Source organism: Lichenostomus cassidix, chromosome 3 (genome assembly GCF_008360975.1).
Source record: "Lichenostomus cassidix isolate B80296 chromosome 3, HeHo_3.0, whole genome shotgun sequence".
Lineage (NCBI taxonomy): Eukaryota > Metazoa > Chordata > Aves > Passeriformes > Meliphagidae > Lichenostomus > Lichenostomus cassidix.
The window spans coordinates 91080641-91100280 of record NC_139483.1 but is presented as its reverse complement, the minus strand read 5'-3'; the positions used below and the strand labels follow the sequence as shown (position 1 = coordinate 91100280).

At 35.7% G+C, this 19640-nt stretch overlaps 1 protein-coding gene across 1 annotated transcript in view; it reads right to left on the bottom strand.

Moving 5' to 3' along the window:
• The window catches only part of CSMD1 (CUB and Sushi multiple domains 1), a 1097029-nt gene that overhangs the window by 135564 nt on the left and 941825 nt on the right, over positions 1-19640 (bottom strand). Inside the window, exons 37-39 of the mRNA XM_085056685.1 lie at positions 17803-17907; positions 7001-7119; positions 1405-1474 (exon numbers count right to left, since the gene is read on the bottom strand). Of these exons, the coding sequence (XP_084912811.1) occupies positions 1405-1474; positions 7001-7119; positions 17803-17907 (294 nt within the window). The remainder of the gene's footprint in view (positions 1-1404; positions 1475-7000; positions 7120-17802; positions 17908-19640) is intronic.

Here is a 19640-nt window from a genome sequence, read left to right as displayed (position 1 = left end):
AGTAATATGAAGCAAGAACAACTTCAAGAAATCAAATTAAAATATTTTCAATTATATTTATTTTTTGAGGAATCATTACTTTAAGGCCTGTGAGTCTTCATGCCAGGCATTACATTGACAACATGACCTGATAACACAATTGTGATACTGTGATACTGTCTGTTGTTATATAATTGTACTGATTTTGGCTTGCATTCTATAGAAATCACTATTTTAAGTGTTAGAAGTGGGAGAAAAGGGGGGATCGTGTTTTAAGGGTTTGTTGGTTTTCTTAGGGGTATTTTAGCTTTCTGGATAGCCGAATTTCATAATTCAATGAGTTCAATGTTTGCAAAAAGGAACTATGTTTAATATGCAAGGTGAAACATAAGGTTACCACAAAAAGAAAACAAACAACAAAAGTGCCCAAAGGCCAAAACACACCTCCTTGAATACATTTTTAATTTCTAAAACTGATTTGAAGGAAACACACTGCTTTCATATCAATGAGAAGTGACTGCTTCTCTAAAAGTTGAGAATACAAGATAATGTATGGGCTCAACTTGACAAGGAATCTTTAAAGCCATTTCACATTAGTGTTGTTCAATATCATCCCAATATTTTGAATTCCTCTTAGATATGAAACTAATGGGAACAGCTTTTGCCAACTGAATATTAAAATTAAAAGCATTCACTGAAGAACGTATCTCAAAGCTGAAGTGACAGAACATTATGATGGACCTGTGCTTCTCACCCCTCAATTCCTGCTTTTCCTGGAAATAAGCATGCCAAAATACAGCAGAATCTTGACTCTCTTAAATTTTGTCTAATCAAGAAACAATACCGCAGAAGATTATTTTCTACACAGAGAAAACTGTTTGGTTAAGGTCTAAATCTACTTAAAAGGAAAATGCTTGTTAGCTTTACTTTTCAACTCAGCATCATTTAACAGCTTTCTCAGATGAAAAGAGCCAGCCTTTTCTGGATTCCTAAAACTCATTTTCATTCCACCACTCCTGAAGGCTTGGCTTCAAAGTTGCTTTCCACTGCCTGCTTCTTTGGGAAATTTCCTAGGTGAGAAAACTTGCTCCTGAGAAGGTTTTCCAATCTGAGCACCCTGCAAAAAGAATCTGTTAACTTCCTCTCCTTTATGAAGAAGATTCAGTCTGATTCAAAGCAGAGTCTTCAGGACAAGCTAAACATATGGGTTTTCCTTTTTGCCCACTCTCACTTTTTTTTTTAATAGCATATACACTATACATAGAGAAAAAATTATCTTCCCCCCCCCATATTTCAAATACACAAATGAAAACTCAAAAAAGTTTTGAATGAAGCAGAATTAAGTTGAGGAACAATAGGCATAACAAGGTCAGGAGTTTCTTGTGACTGATGGTCAGAAAACTGAAAACAAGTAAGTTTCCATACCAATGCAGAGAGGAGATGGATAGTTCCAGCGTCGAACTGTTCCTGGCATACAAGAAATATGAGAACGGCCCTGTTGGGAAAGGGCAAAATATCAGATTACAGATACTGATTATGGGACTTTCCTGAAAGACAGAGCTACAGAGGAGCTCCTGGATAATCTAATCAGTGTCTTTTCTTATATCAGCCAACTACATAATAATTACTTGAATGAAACTCTATTTTCAAATACTTCAGGTTTCAGGTTCCTAATTTTTTTATTGGAACAATGTTCTAAAACACGTTTCCTCTTATAACTTGAAAAATTCTTCACAGTTTTGACTAAATAAAAGTAAGATTATAAGACAGAAGCAGCAAACTATGTGAATTCATATGGTCTAATTAGTTCACTCCCTGTTTGAATTCCAGTGTATTCCATCCAAAATGCAAGCATACAGGTTGATTTTGAGGCTGCAATCCAGAGTGAATCAACCATTGCTCTGAGTGAGTAGTACAGACACAGAAAGGAATTTGTTCCACATCCACTTGCTACAGATGTTGAATGTAGACCATGCCAAGACTGTCATCAACAAGTATCAGCAGGCCTTGACCTCTCCCACTGCATACATGCAACATCTTGGCACACAGCTATAGATGTACAAATGTCTCTTTATTTAGCTGTCGTGTTTAATTTACTCTGCCTATTTTTTTAAAAAATCACAAGAACCAAGCAGAATCTTGGTGGTGGCAGGAAGTAAAACAAGACATGGCTGTAACTTGCAAAGTCTAATCCCACATACTTCAGGGTGACTGCCTAGGAACAAAATGCTCCCAGCTTTGTTTTCCCTAGTAAAAGTCCAAACTGAAAACCTAACAGTAGCACAAAAAGTCTTTTTTATCAGTTCTGTCCTTTGAGGCACTCAGGTTATGCATTCTGCTGCTGAAATGGGAAAGATGAATAAACTGGCAGAACTGAAAGCAGCTGATACAAAGATTGAAACGTGAGACTGGGAACAAAGTTTAGTTTCTGTTTTAATGATCTGGATATGTGAACTTGTGCAATTCATTTAACATTCCCACTTTATTTTTATCAAGTGTATTAAGAGTCTAAAATTTAGTAAGGCGGAATATCTTATCAATATAATATGAAGATTTATTTAAATATTATTTGCCTATAGAAATCATAGTCTCATAAAAATAAGAAAAAGAATGAATAGGTAAACGGCAGTAAAAGAAAATCCATTTGATGACATTTCTTCCACATCATTTGGAATGTTTACATACTATCTTGCAAAAAGTTCATACAGAATTGCATGGAATAAAAGTACTTTAATTAATCATTTAGTTAAGTATATTTAAGCAATCAGTTTCTGAAAGCCAAACTGAAATACATTCAGAAAATTGGAAGGAAGAAAAAGATCAGTTTTCACCAAAATAATGAAAAATAAATTAGTCTTTTTCTTCAAAAAACACTACAAATTGATATTCCAATAAAAATCTTTTTCTTAAAAGCAGCCTTTCTAAAGGAAAAAATGTGCATGCACTCACAGTGTCATCTTAGTAACTTTCAAAATGGATGAGGTTTTGAATAATTTAATTAATGCAATACTTCCTGTTTTATGCCCTCTTTCTAGTCTTCCGTGATTGCATTGTTTTATTTGATTCTCCTTTTCTAGTTTTCTGTGATTGCATGTTTCTGATGTGAGTCAAGGGGGAAGCCGTAATTTAACTACACAGTCAGGAAAAACGTAAAATAGCCCATAAAAGATCTTTTGAAAAATAAAATTAAATGATTCCTCTGGCTTCAAGCCTCTTTCCAACAAGCGCACACTCTGATTTCAGTCTTTTAAAGTTCCCTCCTGTGGGGAGACACTTAATCCTACAGCTAGCAATTACCTTTCTTATGCATCTCCAGGTAGTAGTTTGAGCTCTATGACTTTTCTGGTAAGTCTCAATTATAAACTAATCCACATCTGATTGTTATTGCTAGCTGTGAATATGTTCTCTAAAGACTGAGGATAAATTCACAGCTAGAGTGAACAAAAAAGAAATACTCTGAAATGTTATGCTGATCTATATTTGTTGAATAGCAAACATACTGTGCCTCACAGAACTTTATTTTTCTTATTATTTCTTTTTAATTTGGACCCATTTTTACTTGTCCTATCTGAGTAACATGCTATATACATAGATATGTATGCACTTTCTTACAGCTGAGTCCATACAGCACAGCAATTCTCATTAATATTTTGAAATATTCAAAATATTTTCTATTGAATTTTGATATTCAAAGTCTTTTGTTTTACACTTAGACAAGCTCATGAAACTAGTTTTTACATATGTCAGATTCCACAGATATTATTAAATTTTTAGATGTATGGAGAGGTTTTCAGTTGGAATATATACAGCTAAGGAACAATATGCTATGAAATTTTAGGAAAGTATTTAATGATAGAATCCCTGTAAGTATATTAAATAAGGTGCAGTTAGTCATATTAAAGGTCTACAGATAAGACCTGCATATAGATAAAAGACATTATATGATTTTATGACAGTGATATACACAGCCTATTGAAATTAAGCTTTAATACAGATCGGGGGGGTTTTGTGTGTCTATCTCTTCTTCACAAATGCATCATTGCTTTACACTAATACTGTATTTATGAACTCACATTTCTGATTTTTTTTTAAAGTAAGAATAGATCCAAAACATCAAGCCAGGGCTAACAGTGTGTATCTTCAAAAGGCTTCCTGTACTTATTCCAGCCACTTCTGAAGTATTCATTTTCTACTGTTATCACTCCATGTCAATATTTCATCAGTACTATTTTAAGTATGGACAGAATATTTGATAATACATATCTTGAGCATATATCCATTTCTAATCCATGTAATTAAAACAGAATAATGATGTCCTTTTTTCCATATGCAAAACTTAGACATTTCCTAGTTGAAAAAGGTAGGGATAAAAGTCTGAAATACAATGGGCAATACAAGTAGAGGTTACCCCACTAAATCTAAGCAGTTTGACGTTAGATACCTGTGTTAACCTTTTGATATGAGTGAAGAATGACAATACTTTAAGAGCAAAATTCCTGTTCTAGCAAAAAATCTCAGTATTAATCAGTCCTTGGAGGTGTATGGCTGTTTATCTCTAGCGTCACAAAGTCTAAACAGCTGATTGAGATTAGATAGCTGGCTTTCAGATTAAATAAATTGGATTAGATGTTATACCATCTCCACAGGAAACCATTATAGGGTTAGTTTTTCACTTTTTTTTGTATCAGATCACTGCTATAAGCTTAGCCAAAAATCAGATGTTTGCCTATATGTATTTTAGTCATAACAGCTCAGAAGCAGTGACCTGGATCACAGCAACGATGCGCTAAACAATGCCTCGTGGCAATTATATGAACAACAATTACATAACAGCCCTACCAGCAGATCTTGATCCTTTTACCACAGAGTGGAACTGAATAAAAATATATAAACAATTCCACATTACTTTTCTACAAATATTCAAAATAGTAATCTTTCTCAAAAAAAGGAAAAAAGAGATCACTTTTTATTTAATCCAATCACACTTAAAATACAATTATATTTATTGCTGTGTAACCATATTTATTACAGGTTGACTTCCAGATAGATTCTGCATTAAAATAGACTGTCCTGAGTCTAGGGATGAATAATGCTCAGTTTGCCTCAATGCATACAAAAAAGACCATTTAACTACATATAAGCTACACCTATAGCAGTGGAAGTACGTGGGCTTGTTTTCTAGCCTTGAGTGCAAATGGACAATGTTTTGTATATCTACCTCTGTAAATTTTTCTTCTCAATTAATCTCCAAAAAAAGTACCACAGTGCAAACTGCCTGCAAGGAATAGTCTCTGGCTTGTGATAATTACGGAATTGTTATATTTCAGCTAGACCAAAAGCATACCAGCACCCCATTCCAACAAATAAATAGTCCTGAAGATGAAATTTCAGTTCCGATACCTTTGCCTCAGTTATAGCAACACAGGTATAGCCACATAATATGTCCTTTCATCATATAGATGAAATGCAAAGTAGTTTAATGCTACTTTGAAATGGAAAACTGTTAATGGCTCAATAGAAGTCTTTAAATGAAAGTCTGAACCTATTTTAGAGTCAAGCTTTAATGACAGATAGTCCTTGGGAAGGGATCATGCCATAAAAATGTTACCAAATCTCTCATTTTCTTACTGACATACTACCTACAAAGGATACTGTAAGGGAAAGATGAAATAGAGAAAATAAAGTTAAAAATTCCAAAAGTTAAAGGGTTTATACCATTAGGTATTTTCAAAATAACATTAATTTTGAAAGAAAAAGCTTAAGTAGTTCATATATGAACAATCAGCTGGCGTTTAAGCACTCCTCAAACTGTTATATAAGCAACGAGTCCTCAGGGTGGATAGAGTAGGCTTTGTTGTGCTCAAGTCTTGAATGTTTTCTAATTAGCAGGACACTAGTATAACAAAATCATTGTGCAATGGATATGGAATGCTCCTGATGCAGGTTGTTTCAAGTCATGTAACACGTAAAGAGAATGGATTAATTTAAATACTTGACCTATACCAGCCATACATGACTGAAAAGGTAAGCATATTCCTGGTTATCTAGAGAGACTTTCATGTGCAGGTGTTCCACAGCCAGCCTAGAGGTAAGATGCTTAGTGTGAATCCTGCCAGAATTTTAGGAGAATTGGTAAGGAATATGGAGACCGAAGAAAAATCCTATATAAGCTGAGAGAATGCTGGATTGGCAGTCCTCAGATGGGGAACTTTATTCTTGTAAGGAGCAGAATGATGATTTGTGATGCTTTGTGATGCAAAGTGATGCTTTGCTTTCTCTGATACAGGTTTCATGCTGTCTCAAATGGGACCTATTGCCAACCAAAAGATTCTGAACTCAGGTCTTTTCAATGTATTGTACTAGTGGTGGATTACAGATAAAAAAATTAGAGAAACTGAGGAAGAAAAAAAGCTTTCAGTCTTAGATTTATATAGCGCTGAAACATTTACAAACAGCATCTCAATCATATGTCTACCATGGGAAACTAAACCAGTGTGTGAACAGAGAACATCCCCAATCAGTGAGCTCATTTATAGTATTTCTTTCCCTGAAAGATTTTTAAGAGTAGATTTAGCATGAATAAAATTTACTTGAGAAACGAAATTCTACAATTCATGAGCAGAATACAAATACCACAAAATATTTCTACCACTGTGGTTAAAATTTCACGTAGATAAATCACTCCCCACAAAGGAAAAACACAGTACTCTATAGCATAGTACTATAACAGTTTTCTAGAGAAAACATTTTATCCATTTTATTTCCATGTCCATTTTGATGCCCTTTACTGTTTGATGGTATGTTGGCCTAAGACAAGATTTGCCAGCCCAGATTTATTGAGGGCTGGAAATGCCACACATTCATAGCTTTACAATATGGGAGCACTCAGGCTCTGCTTAAACCACCTCTACGTACACACGACAGTCTCTTCATTAGAATATGTTTTGGGTGGGTCTCTTGCCATTTTATTGCAGTTATTCCACAGTGTATTATTCAAAGAAAAAAAGAAAGAAAGAAATACCTGTAATGTATATCCTGGCTCACACTGAAATGACAAAACATCATTCACCATATATCTATCTCCTGATTTGATCCCATTGCTAGGAATTACTGGTTCTGGACAGGCAGCAAGGCCTACAGCTGGAGAAAGTAAACACAAAGATTGGAAAAACACAGGTAAGTGGACAGCAGGTCTTCATTGATATTCTTTGCCTTAATGAATTCTTTCCACAGAATTATAGGTTTTTCAGAAAACATTAATTAAAAATTCATTTCAACAAACTGAAATTTTGTTTAAAACAAGAAAGTTTTCAGAACTGTTTTGCAGAATACAATGGTATGGCTGAAGCATAAAGATTATACACTGTGACTGTACCAGTTACTAGATCACATTGCTATGACACACTACATGGTTTTATAGTCTCCAAAACAGTATTGTAATTTTAGTTGGTTAAAAAGCCTGGGTTTTGTTTGTTTGCTTGCTTTGTTTTATTGGGGTTTTTTAATCCTTTCTTAACCTTGTGGAGGAAGTGGACAGAGAAAGAGGGAGCATACTTTATGCATATTCTCTGTTTCCAACAATAAATTAGCAGAACTTATTGGTGATTCCTTACTTTTAAGCAACTCCACTAACTATAAAGAAGTTTTGACATAGAAATTTAGTACTCTTAGCCCAACACTAAATGTTTGCATAGGTGTGACTGGACAGTCTGTTCTTAATTATTTTTAAGCCAGGTGTGAGAAAACAAAAGACTAGTTTCACAAAGATTCTCCATGATTAGTACCTTCTCAATAGGTTTTTACCTAAACTTGGTAACCTAAAGTACAAACTTCAGCTTTTTGTCAAGAACATATCACATTTCTCCCCTTGTGTGCCTATCTAAGGAGTCTTTTAGTCAGCACTACTGAAAATTAAATATCAACTTTTCAAACGAAGCAAAAAATACTCCAAATGAACAAGATGGTTGAGAAACTGAAGATTAGATTAAGGAACTCTAAGATTTTCTTTGCAAACAGAAGGACCAGAAATACTAGTCTGTAAGTTCATGGTCTGACAACAGAATCTCATTCTCCGTATAATGTTAAAAAAAAAAAATTAAGTCAAAAATCAATCTACAATGTAATCTTAATTATGGATTTTATTTATCTGAGAAAATTACTACTGAAACATAAATATGTAGCTGTTATATTTTATTAAAATATGAGGTTTAGAAGCTGAAACAGAATGGAAATTATTTTCACAATGTGTGAGAAGATATTTTGAGAATTTATTAGCACAAAATTCCATAAAAATCAGAGAGACATGATACTTCTCTGAATGTGATCCTGTGCATCTTTCAATTCAGTTGTGTAAAAAAAAACCAAACGGACTAGTACTCTCACTGTCTTTCTGTAAAATCTAACCTGTTTGGTGATACTAAGTGCAACAGGACTATGTTTAGTACAGAAATAGCATGACATTTGACTTTATTCTGATACATGACATTTTAGAGTCAGTTGCTATAGACAGTTCATCATGAAGCAATATTTGATATTACTCACTGACACCCTAGTCCTTCCAGGGAAATACAATTTTCTTATAGGTAATGTTGATCACATATTTTCAAACAGACAGGATTTTAACTTTATGCCATAATCCTTTATGAATCTACTTTTCATCACTCAAAAATAAATGCCTTACAAATATTAAATGCACAAATAAAAGTTTTGTGTTTCATACTTCACACAATTCCAGTCTTTTGCAGCTCATGTTTTATTTGAAGTATACTTTTCCTAATAAAGCACATGGAAGTTTGAAATAGCTTTTACAGTTTCACAAGAAATTGTGATTGCTGTGCCATATTTTTTTTCTTTCTTGGAAATAAGTTATATGATCCTGTATGATCCTTGTTTGTCCTGTGCCCTTGAGTTTTACTGTATTTCATTGCGAATGAAGATAATGCACAAGCCATTCTAATTCTGAATGAAAATTATCAAGGTATGAAGTACAGTCTTCATAACAAATTATGTAAGAGGTATCCAACAAAAAAAAATTCAAATTAGCAAATAAAGAATTATTTAATAGTTTCAAGCAATGGGATGGGACCTCCCTGAAGTAGTTATTTTATGTACTGGAATGTATTATTTAGGAAAGTATCTACAACTACTTTAAAAATTTTCAGGAATTTTTATCACAGAATTTACAAATTTTGATATTCTTCCAATAAAATAAATTTTCAAATTATATTATGGTGACTTCACATGGCCACTAGGAATTTCATGTGTGGTCACTATGTGGAACTGTAATGTTAAAAAAAAATCATGAAGATATTATCATTAATTTCAACGGTTTTGGTTTTGATGCAAGTTAACTACTACTATTCCTTTGGTCAACCAGTCTGTGTTCCACAATACCATAAATACATCCGCGTCTGGAAAGTTCATTTGATTACATGTACTAAATAGCTGTGATCTGCATCCATACAAACTTTGCTTCAGCATTAAGTGAAGTGTAATGCCTCATCTCAATAAAGCAAAGTACCCTATATAGACTGCTGTTCACTTAAGCAAATCAACCCTTATTTCTGCTTTTTCTCACCCTTCTCACTCTTGAACAGAAAGTAAAATTTAAAAATATCTGCTCCAAGATCACTTTTATTAAATAAATAAGCACCTAACAAATACATAGTGACTACACTGCTTATAGAATTGTACTTGCTGAATTCTGTGAATATAAATTTGACGTTCACTTCCTGTCATCGAGAAATTTGTATTTTGGCACTCAGCATTCCTGTATGTTGAGAGTAACAGGGCTGTGGGCTTATGAATGAAATATGAATAAACTTACTTTTACATATTTTTCTGAGTTACAGAAACAGTTATAACAGTGGCTGCATAAAAACACTAATAACGTGCTTGTAATATAGTTCATTCCATCACTGGTCAAATAGCATACAGAATTTAAACAGACTATAATCTAGTTTAGTTAGAAAACTGGTTTAGTTAGAACAGGCACAGAAATGTAAAGAATTCTTCAGGGAAAGCAAATGAATTTTGGTAACTGGGGATAAACTAGGAAACTTAAATATTCAGAGACTCTGAAATATATTACTAAATTAGGTTGTATGTGAACAGTCAGTAATAAAGGGAAAACATGTTAAATGTCAAGTCCAAGCAATCAAAAAAGGAACAAGGATTTCTTAAGTGCACACTTTTCAGAGCTCAGCTTCTGCTATGCAGTACAAAAGAGAACACATCAATGTCAAGAGTGATAACCCTCTCCCCGACCTTCTTCCACTTACTGTTTGCTAAGTTCTTTCTTGGCTCTGCTGTGGCATAAGACAAATATGCCTTATTTCCATAATTATATCCATGCCTGCAATTACCTCAAATTCTGTCCAAACATCACTGCCATTGCTGGCAGAAAGAAAATCCTTACTGGCACATCTGACAATGTGAATGCCCATTAGTGTCCACTTCAGAAAGCTGTGAACTGGACAACACAAGAATTTCTTGACAGCTGGACCAAAAGTCATCTTTTGTGAATTCCTCCCACCCCTATGCAGCTAACAGAAACATATTATGCTTTATTACACTACAAACATCAAGTTGGAGTGAATTGTTTTTTCCATTTTGATGATGATATATATCAAAATCCCAGCTGTCCCTTTCAAAACTTCATGCTTCAGACACCAGCCCAGAAAATGTCTTTATCTCAGTGAGTTACTGCAGGGAGGTCAGATTCTTGTCAACAGCTAGTAAGCTGCATAGATATACTGACAGGATCAGGACCTGCTAAATTAAAAATGGCATGTTTATGATTCACACCTGCTTTAGCACAGGGAAAAAGAAAAGACTGTTGCACTGAAGAGCTACATTAAAAATCAAATTGCATGAAATATCTTAATCTGGACCAGTAAAATACAATATGCTACTTCAAAGAATATATTTTCTCCTCTTCCAGTCTGATTTTTATCTTTGAATTTATTAGAGATCTTCATGATAGAGAAGTACTACAAAAGACAGTCAATTTTTCTCTAGTCCCCTTAGCAGTGAATCCTTTATTTCAGCTGCCAAGAACCTTTATAACTCGAAAAGACACGATAGAGAGGCTTCAGGAAAGGAGATGGTGATTAAAAGTAAGCTTATGTTCTCATACATATTCCACCATCTTGGTATAGCAGTAAACTAGAAGCTTACAAAATGAATGACGCTGACCTGTGCTATATATCCTAATTCAGGGTAATAGAGAGAGATGACACTTATTAATACACTGATTGCTTGAAACAAGATTTTTACTGAAAAATTTAATTTTAATCCCTACATTTGGAGATAGATAGTTAGATAGACAGACAGATAGACAGACAGATAGATACTTAGAGATATTTATGCCTAAACCTATATATCAATATTTGGCATATATTCAGTTCTTACTAAAACAAACCTGACTTCAATTGAGAATTTCAAGCAGCATGCTGAGCAAACACTCTTCATTTCCAGAATTTTTGTTTTTTCATTTGTTTGTATATTAAGGAAAATACTTAAATTACCACTGAATTAATAAATGAGATTTTAAGAACAAGCTTAAAAGCTCAGTGGCCACAAATGCAATTGAATTAAAGAGTCACATTTCTAAAACAAACCATTTGGATAGCTGATTCCTTTGTTCATTAGATTAAAACGAATTCAATCAAATAACAGGAATATTTATTCTTCCTACTGTTGTACATATTAGGAATGCAACAAAGCACTCTTTGATTTGACTTGCTGGTGTTTGTGAAAACAATTATGTTTCGTATTTATTCTACCACGTGCATATGAAGGATTAGTTAAATGATTAATTCTCATCTTTTCTACAGTTACCTGTTGCATATTTTACTGCTTTGTTTACCATAGGCTGCTGCAACCAGTTTAAAACCCTACAATCCTTCTGAAATGGCAAGAAACACCACATAGCAGCCCTCCACAGTACTTAAAATTATATTGTGACCAGAGTGAAATTTTTCTAAGGCAGTGACTAATTATTTCTTTTAAGTTAAGTTTGTGTATCTGATTTGAAAAACAAAACAAAACCAAAAACCAAACAAACAAAAGACAAAACAAACAAATAACAAATAAACAAAGGGAAAAGAAGTCTAAGTCATCAATCTGACTATAGCACACAAATTCAGTAGACAACTCAACTTGGGCAACTGAACTCTTACATTCTTGATGTCTAACAAAAAAACATCCAAAAGTAAGTGACAGTATTGTATTATTCACTCTAGGACTTGTGTGTTTTTGAAGGCTAGAATAAACCTATGCATTGCCTAGATTAGACATAGACGTAGTTTTGCAGGAGCAGATTGTCCAGGATCCTTCCCATGAAAATAAAGATATACATAGAAAGAACCTGAAAATGAACAGGGCAAGAGGAAGACATATTGTTAAAAGGAAGAAAATGTTTCAAGAAGTAAAACAATACTTATTCAAATACTTAAGTTATCTTGAAATTTTTATGATTAGAATAATTTGTCATCAGTGGCTGAAGTTTTGTTAAACTATTTATGAATTTCTATAAAGTTACTTCATAGCAGCAATAAACAGTGTGGAATAAAAGATATGCGATCAAGTGATAGCAAACGAAATATATTTTACTGAAGTAAAGCTGTTTTCCCTAACATAGTGATCTAAATCCAGGCATGCTTATAGCATTTACACTGGTGAAAATATCTTCCTACGTAGAAACACTTATCCATTTATTCTAAAATATTATGTACAATTTGTAGAGACATAATTTTTATCAAAAGCAAATAATTTAGTAGTGACTTAAGGACACTCTCCTCTGTTGCTCCTTGCTCCCTGGAATTTCTTTTGGGATGAAGGGAATAGTCCTAAATAATTATCATTTCCTAATGCTGTTATGAAGACTTTTCATATAAGGACATCAGGGTTCTGCAGAATACCGGAATGGTTAGGCTAGAGCAGTTTCATCTACTATAATTTCCAACATATGTAAAAGGTAAGGCTAAATGAAACACTGTGTCTTCTATCCCTGCTGTAGTCTGCTGATGTTGGATCTGAAGTTCAAATTTGGACTCTCTGTGCTCAACAGCTTCTTATTGTGAACGGACATTTTTCTGTTAATATCTGTAGCTGGAACACTAATTGTATTTGCTCTAATTCCTAAATGTCTTCTCACTAGAGAATTATACCATAAAATCATAAAATACACTGTGTTGGAAGGGACCCATCAGTATCATGGAGTCCACCTCTTCGCCCTGCACAGGACACCCGAAGAGTCACACCCTGTGCCTGAGAGCATTGTCCAAACACTTCTTGAGCTCTTTCAGCCTTGGTGCTGTGACCACTTCCCTGGAGAGCTGTTCCAGTGTGCAATCACCCTCTGGGTGAAAAACCTTTTCCTAAGATCCAACCCAAACCTCTCGGACACAACTTCAAGCCACTCCCTCAGGTCTTGTCCCTGGTCACCACAGAGAACAGAGCAGTGTCTGCCCGTCCTCTTCCCCTCATAAGGAAGTTGTAACTGCAATGAGGTCTCCCCTCAGTCTCCTCTTGTCCAGGTTGAACAGACTAAGTGACCTCGGCTGCTCCTTTTATGGCTTCACCTCAAGGCTCTTCAGCATCCTCACGGCCTTCCTTTGGAAACTTTTTAATTGCTCAATGTTTTTTAGGAGTTGATTGTCCTGCTCTACTCTGCACCAGTATGGCCTCGCCTTGAATACTGTGTGAAGTTTTAGGTACCACAATATGTAAATTAAAGTGTTCACTTTAAGAAATTAACTGTTTCAGGACTAACACTCTCTTACTGGATGTTTGCTTCGAAAAGGTTTTAGTGGTCTTTGTTTTAACAATTTATCATTCTTGTCACTCAAGGAACAATGAATACACAGCAACTTTCTCTACATCTTAAAGATTATCTTGTTCCAACCCTGGGCCCTTTCACTAGACCAGGTTGCTCAGAGTCCCATACAATTCATCCCCCAAAGTTTTAAAATAAAGGTCATTTACCTAAATAATTTTCTCGAAATGCTTAAAATGTTTTAGAATTAAGCAACATGTCTGGTTCCCTAAGTTTTTGGGCTTACAACAGTGGTATGTTCTTTTTACATTTGATCTTAGTGCTCTACTACTTTTTACAAAATATTTGAATACAAGCTGAACCAGAATGATGGACTGTGGCAAGCACAGACTTTTCCCATGAGAAATTTTTCTCTCTTCTTCCTGTGTTTTATAAACAAAGATAAAGTCTGGATGTTGTTGAAACAGTGTCTCAAGATATGAGTGATTCAAGCCTGGCCAATCAGTCTGGGGGGAGGTTTTGAACCGACCAATCTGAGTGACCTTTAAAATTCTATATAAGTTGAAACTAATTAATAAAATATATATTTGCCACTGAAGACCTGGACTTCTCTCTGTTAGTGGTTCAACAGCGACAATGAGCCGTTTTTTCTGGTAATTAGAATGCTGACACAAATCTTAAGACAAACTAATGACTTATTAGTTTGTCTTAATAAGTAAAATAGCCTTAAAAGAATATATTGAGGACCCCCACTTCCACAAGAAGATGAAAGAATTGAACAAAGCCCTCTTATATTATAGCTGAAAGTTACATCTGCAATGCATTTTATCCAGAAAGAACCAAGAGACAAATAAACAACGCTGGTGTGCAGGGCCAGGAGTTGGATTCAATGATCCTGATGGATCTCCCACAACTCAGCATATTCTATGATTCTGTGGCTATTAATTTAGCTCTCCTTTTTATTTTTGCATTCATCAAAAGTATCTGATGTTACAACACAGCGTTTCATGTTGGATGGTTTTCTTCCCAGATAGGTGACATTTTTGTGTTTTCTTCAGCAAGACAATGCTTCAGCAAAAGGACATTTTATTCCAAATTTTAGATTGATTTCTGAACCAAAGGTATTTATTTTTCAGATGCTGCTTCAATCATTAGATGACCAAATGGTGAAAGGCTTCAGAATTCATAATCAAACACTAGCAATATCTGGACAGAAAAGTATTTCCTTCTCTGCTTTTTTCTTGATTTGAAAATGTGACTGCTCAATATAAACCTGTAAATTCTTGCTGTTTTGGTATTCAGACACCCAGAGGGATATCCTGTACTCCTGCAAGCCCTGCAGAGACCATACAGCCACGTAAGAAACAATTTTTTTCTTTCCTGCCAGACTATCAACAAAATAGGCAACTAAGCTCCGAATGCTCAACATTGCAACCTTGACCTGTACTGAGGTTCACTTCTAAGAAACACTGGCCTTGAAATATTAGCACCACTGAAGTCCTAAAGATGCTTTAACAGAGCACAGTTGTGAAATTGGCAATTAGGAGACAAACAAAAGTATAAATCTAAGTGATTTTACTTGTTAACAGAACAGGGTTTTTTCAGGAGTCACAGGGATAATAAAACAGATACAGTAAAAGATAAAAATTTTAAATGTTCATTGTCTGACTTCCTAGAAGAAATTTGTACTTCTCTATGCTTCATATGGAATTATACTTTCACTGTAGGTTAAAGAGAAAGGCTGGAGGATGAAAACAAGATAATCAACTGGGGGGAGGAGTCCCCAGAAAAAAAAAGAGAACTTTGTCAAAATAGCAGATTCTAAAAAAATTCCTGCATTAGTAATATTCATAGTAGCATTCATATTTTCATTCTACATCACCATTAGAATGATTGCATTTTATAAAACCCTACATACTTGCAATGCTTGAACTATACAGGGAATTAAATGAAAACATAGGACTGTCTTGTGTCTACAGTTAGATTAAAATATTTTTATGAGCTGAAAACCTAGTCTTTCAAAATTCTGTGCAGCTTTATATTTTCTTTACAATTTTTCATCTCAATCCTCAATAGAACATACTGAAAATCATCCATGTTTATTTACTTATGTGTACTTCTGTCGGGGGTTGAGTACATTTAGAATTTCTTCCCATTCCTGTTACTAAGCAACAAATAGTTGGATATTTAGAGCCATCAAGTCTTTTGTAAAAGACAAAAGCTGGGCTTGGGCAGGGCACGGTAAGGGAAGAGCCGGCCCTTGGAACGCTCTCTCGTGGTTCGGACGCTGGGAGGAAAGGCTGCTCTTTGCTTTTCGGCTGTGGCCAGAGGAAATCCAACTGTGCCCTGTTTTTTCTCTTCTGGCTGGGTGAGCTTTGATTCAACCTTTTTTCCCACTGGGAAGGGCACGTTTCCCCGGGCTGCGTTTCCTCGCGGCTGCTGCCGGGGAGCCCAGCTGTCTCTGCTGCCTGCCCCCGCCCTCTGCCGCACGAGACCACGGCGTCTGCTGTGACTGCAGAAATCCTTGCTGCCTCGCTGGCTGGCCGGGAAAGAGCCAGCACCTGCCCCTGCTGCCCTGCTTTCTTGCTGCTCCGAGCTGCTTCGCTGCCCTCCGCGGTTCTCAGCCCTCCGCCATTACTAGCTACCTGAGGCTGACCTGACCCTGCGCCACAGCGCCACCTGCAGCCGCGCGGGAGTCATCGCACCTGCCCTGCCCGGCCGGGAGCTCAACAGCGCCCCTGCTGCTTGCAACCGTGATTGCACCACACGGGAGAAGGCTCGGCAGCTCACAAGTCATCTGCTATTGGTTTCTGGTTCTAGTTGTGGTTGCTATTATTGTTATTGCTTGTTTATAGATACTAGTAAAGAACTGATATTCTTTTTTTCCCATACCTTTGCCTGAAAAGCCCTTGATTTACAAAATTAAAAAAATTTGGAGGGAGGGGAAAAAATCACATTCTCTGTTCTAAGGGAGGGTTCAACCTCTCTTGGCAGACACCTGTCTTTCAAACCAAGACAACTTCTTTAAAATATTAAAAACAACATTACCATATTTAGACATTGATATTGGACTCAATCTAATAGAAAAGCTAACTCCATTTTCAAGAAAATTCTTGAATGGCCTTTGGGAAAAAAGAGAGCATGCTCATATTCAAAAGTTGAAGAGGATTTACTTTGTGCCCTTCATCAAAGCACTCATCAGACTGTCAACTTACCATATTACTATTTAAATACTAGACTATTCCTAGCAATACTTATTTCCAGTTAAAATCACATGTGCTATGCAAGCATACGTACTGAATTTACTATTCTTCTATAGTATTTTAAGTTTTGGAGAGATGCAATAATAAAAATGTGTGTTTGAACTAAATATCATTATGTGAGGTAATCCACTATGCTTATAACGCTAAACCTCTGATTTTAGAATGAAGTTTCTCACACAACATATAAAAAGTTGACATATAGCAGAGTTTTCCATGAAAATTCTTAGATTATTCTGCTCATACCACCACTGATTTAACAAAATAACTCTTGTATTTTCTTGTAGCTCTGGGATTAAAATGTTGGTTTTTGCAATCACAGCAATTTGTTGAGAGAAAATAATTTGAAGGAAAGAACTGCAACGCATAAATATATGCACATATAAATAGGAAAAAACTATGTTATCTTCTCTGGTTTTATCTACTTCCATGCAGGGAAATTGTCTTACTTTTTTTTTTTTTTTTTTGGTTACCTAAATTTCAGAACTAAGATGAAATAAGAAAACCCACACCAGTATTAAACTCCACATTTTAAAAACGTTGTTATGAATTGCAGATTGATTTGTTATATGCTGCTAATTTGTGAAAGCTGGTTTCCAGCAATTTCAAATGTCACTTCATTTAAAATTTCAGTTTACTAGACATCATTTATACAAGGCTTGGTAGTCAGAAAAGAAAAAAAAACAAGCAAGCAAGCAAGCAAAAAGAATATTGTAAAATATTTGTTTCCCTTTCTCTATGCATGCTTTTCCTGAGAAAGTTTCAAAAAACAAGGAGTCTTACTTTTGTATTCCAGGTGAAAACCAGCTGCTGCCACACTAATGTCAGAGTGAAAATGAAGGTAAAGTTGATTGGAAGTGCTATTCAACAATGCTGGCACAGTTGTACCTGGAAAAATAAAAGTTATGGAATAAACTTGAGCATGCTGACCAGAGTTCTGTATTGAAAAGAAATAACCAGAACTGAATCAGACAGGCTTATTTTCTCCTCATTATATGCATAGGAATCTCAAATATTCTGCTATGTTCTGCCTTGTTTTCTCCTCAAGTTGCAAGAAAAGTTTGATTACAAGTCATAACCATAAGAGGCTACATAAGTGCAATCAAACAAGATCCCATCACGTTTAGATGAAATCTTTTTGACTTGGACAGAAAAAAAATATGTAAACAGGAAAAAAATCACATAAATAAAGCATTTGATTATGAGAACAAGCTCAACTGCCATTTGCCTGTTACCCCACTTTAATATAAAACCTGCAGTACAGAACAAAGCAGTCCAGATTTTTTCTGTGTGTATTCCACTCCTTCTTCCCACAATAAAATTTCAACCACTTATGCTAATTCAGAGCATATGACAGGAAAGAAAGAAGTAGGTACACCACAATTTAAAAAGAAAAGACATAGTAGCTTTTCCTAATTCAAATATCTATAACAAAACTGTGTGCTACTGACTTTATAGTGTGCACTACAAAACAAGCTTATCACTAACCCTGGATACATTTTTTGCCACTGGAATTGCTAAGTCTGACACAATATTGATTTTATTACCACATGATACCACATAACTCTTATTCTACTGTCTAAAGCTGAAAGATCTACTGAGGCTAAAAATTACATCATTTTCTATGATTACCTTCAAAGACAGTATCAAGTAGCTAATGAACTTCAATGGTGGATGCATAAGAAATATTCTCATTTCCTGTGGGGCATTTTCTGTTTCTATAGTAACTGTGAGCAGCCAAGGTATAAGCCTGAAACTTGGGCTTAGAAAGAAATGCTGAAAAGAATTTTCTTCCTAAGTCTACCATCTAAACTAGGAAACGGTAAATATTTTTAAATCTAAAACCGAGTTAAGCAAAATCTTGATGACAAGCTGGTCTTTAAGGAAGGTGTTTACTGTCTGATATGGAAACTCAAAGTATCGCAATTCAGACAGTACAGAGCACTAACATTACACAATATTTACCCTGGAGTACAGAAAACAGTGAAGCATCTTCCTGCAAGGAGGACTTTTCATAGTGTCTGTTAAGGAAACCTCCCTGTCTGACCATCCAGACAGGGTGGTCACACTGCCACCACCAGAGACTTTCACCTCAGGGACCAAAGCCCCTTCACAGCGGGTGGCTCCAGTGACCCCTGGGGTGCCCGTTTGACTCCCTGCACTCCTCACTCTCACATAGTCACACCAGGTTTCCTCACCAGTTCCACCCCAGCTCTCCTACAGCAGAATCTTGGATGTCTCATTCCGTGAGGCCATTTACTCACAGTGCAGTTACGCTGGAACAGCTCAACCTGGTGCCTCTGAGGATAATCCCAACCAAGAAACCCCTGGGTTTTTACACCCAGGCAGTCTCACCATTCACAAAAGCCTCATCTATTCCTCCTGAGTACTCAGCTTCTGCTGTGTCTCTGAGTGTCCCCTTACTAGGCTGAGCCACACATCCCTGAGCCCTCTGTTTTGCAAGGGGTTGGCAGCTCAAGGCCTCTTGCCTCAGGCTGCACCACCCAGAGCTCCATGAGCAGCTTGAGCTGCAGCTGCTCACGCAGCTACTGGCACCAACTGAATTCCTCAGCAGTATTCACACAGAATTTGAAATATATTTAAGGATGTTCAAGGTATCC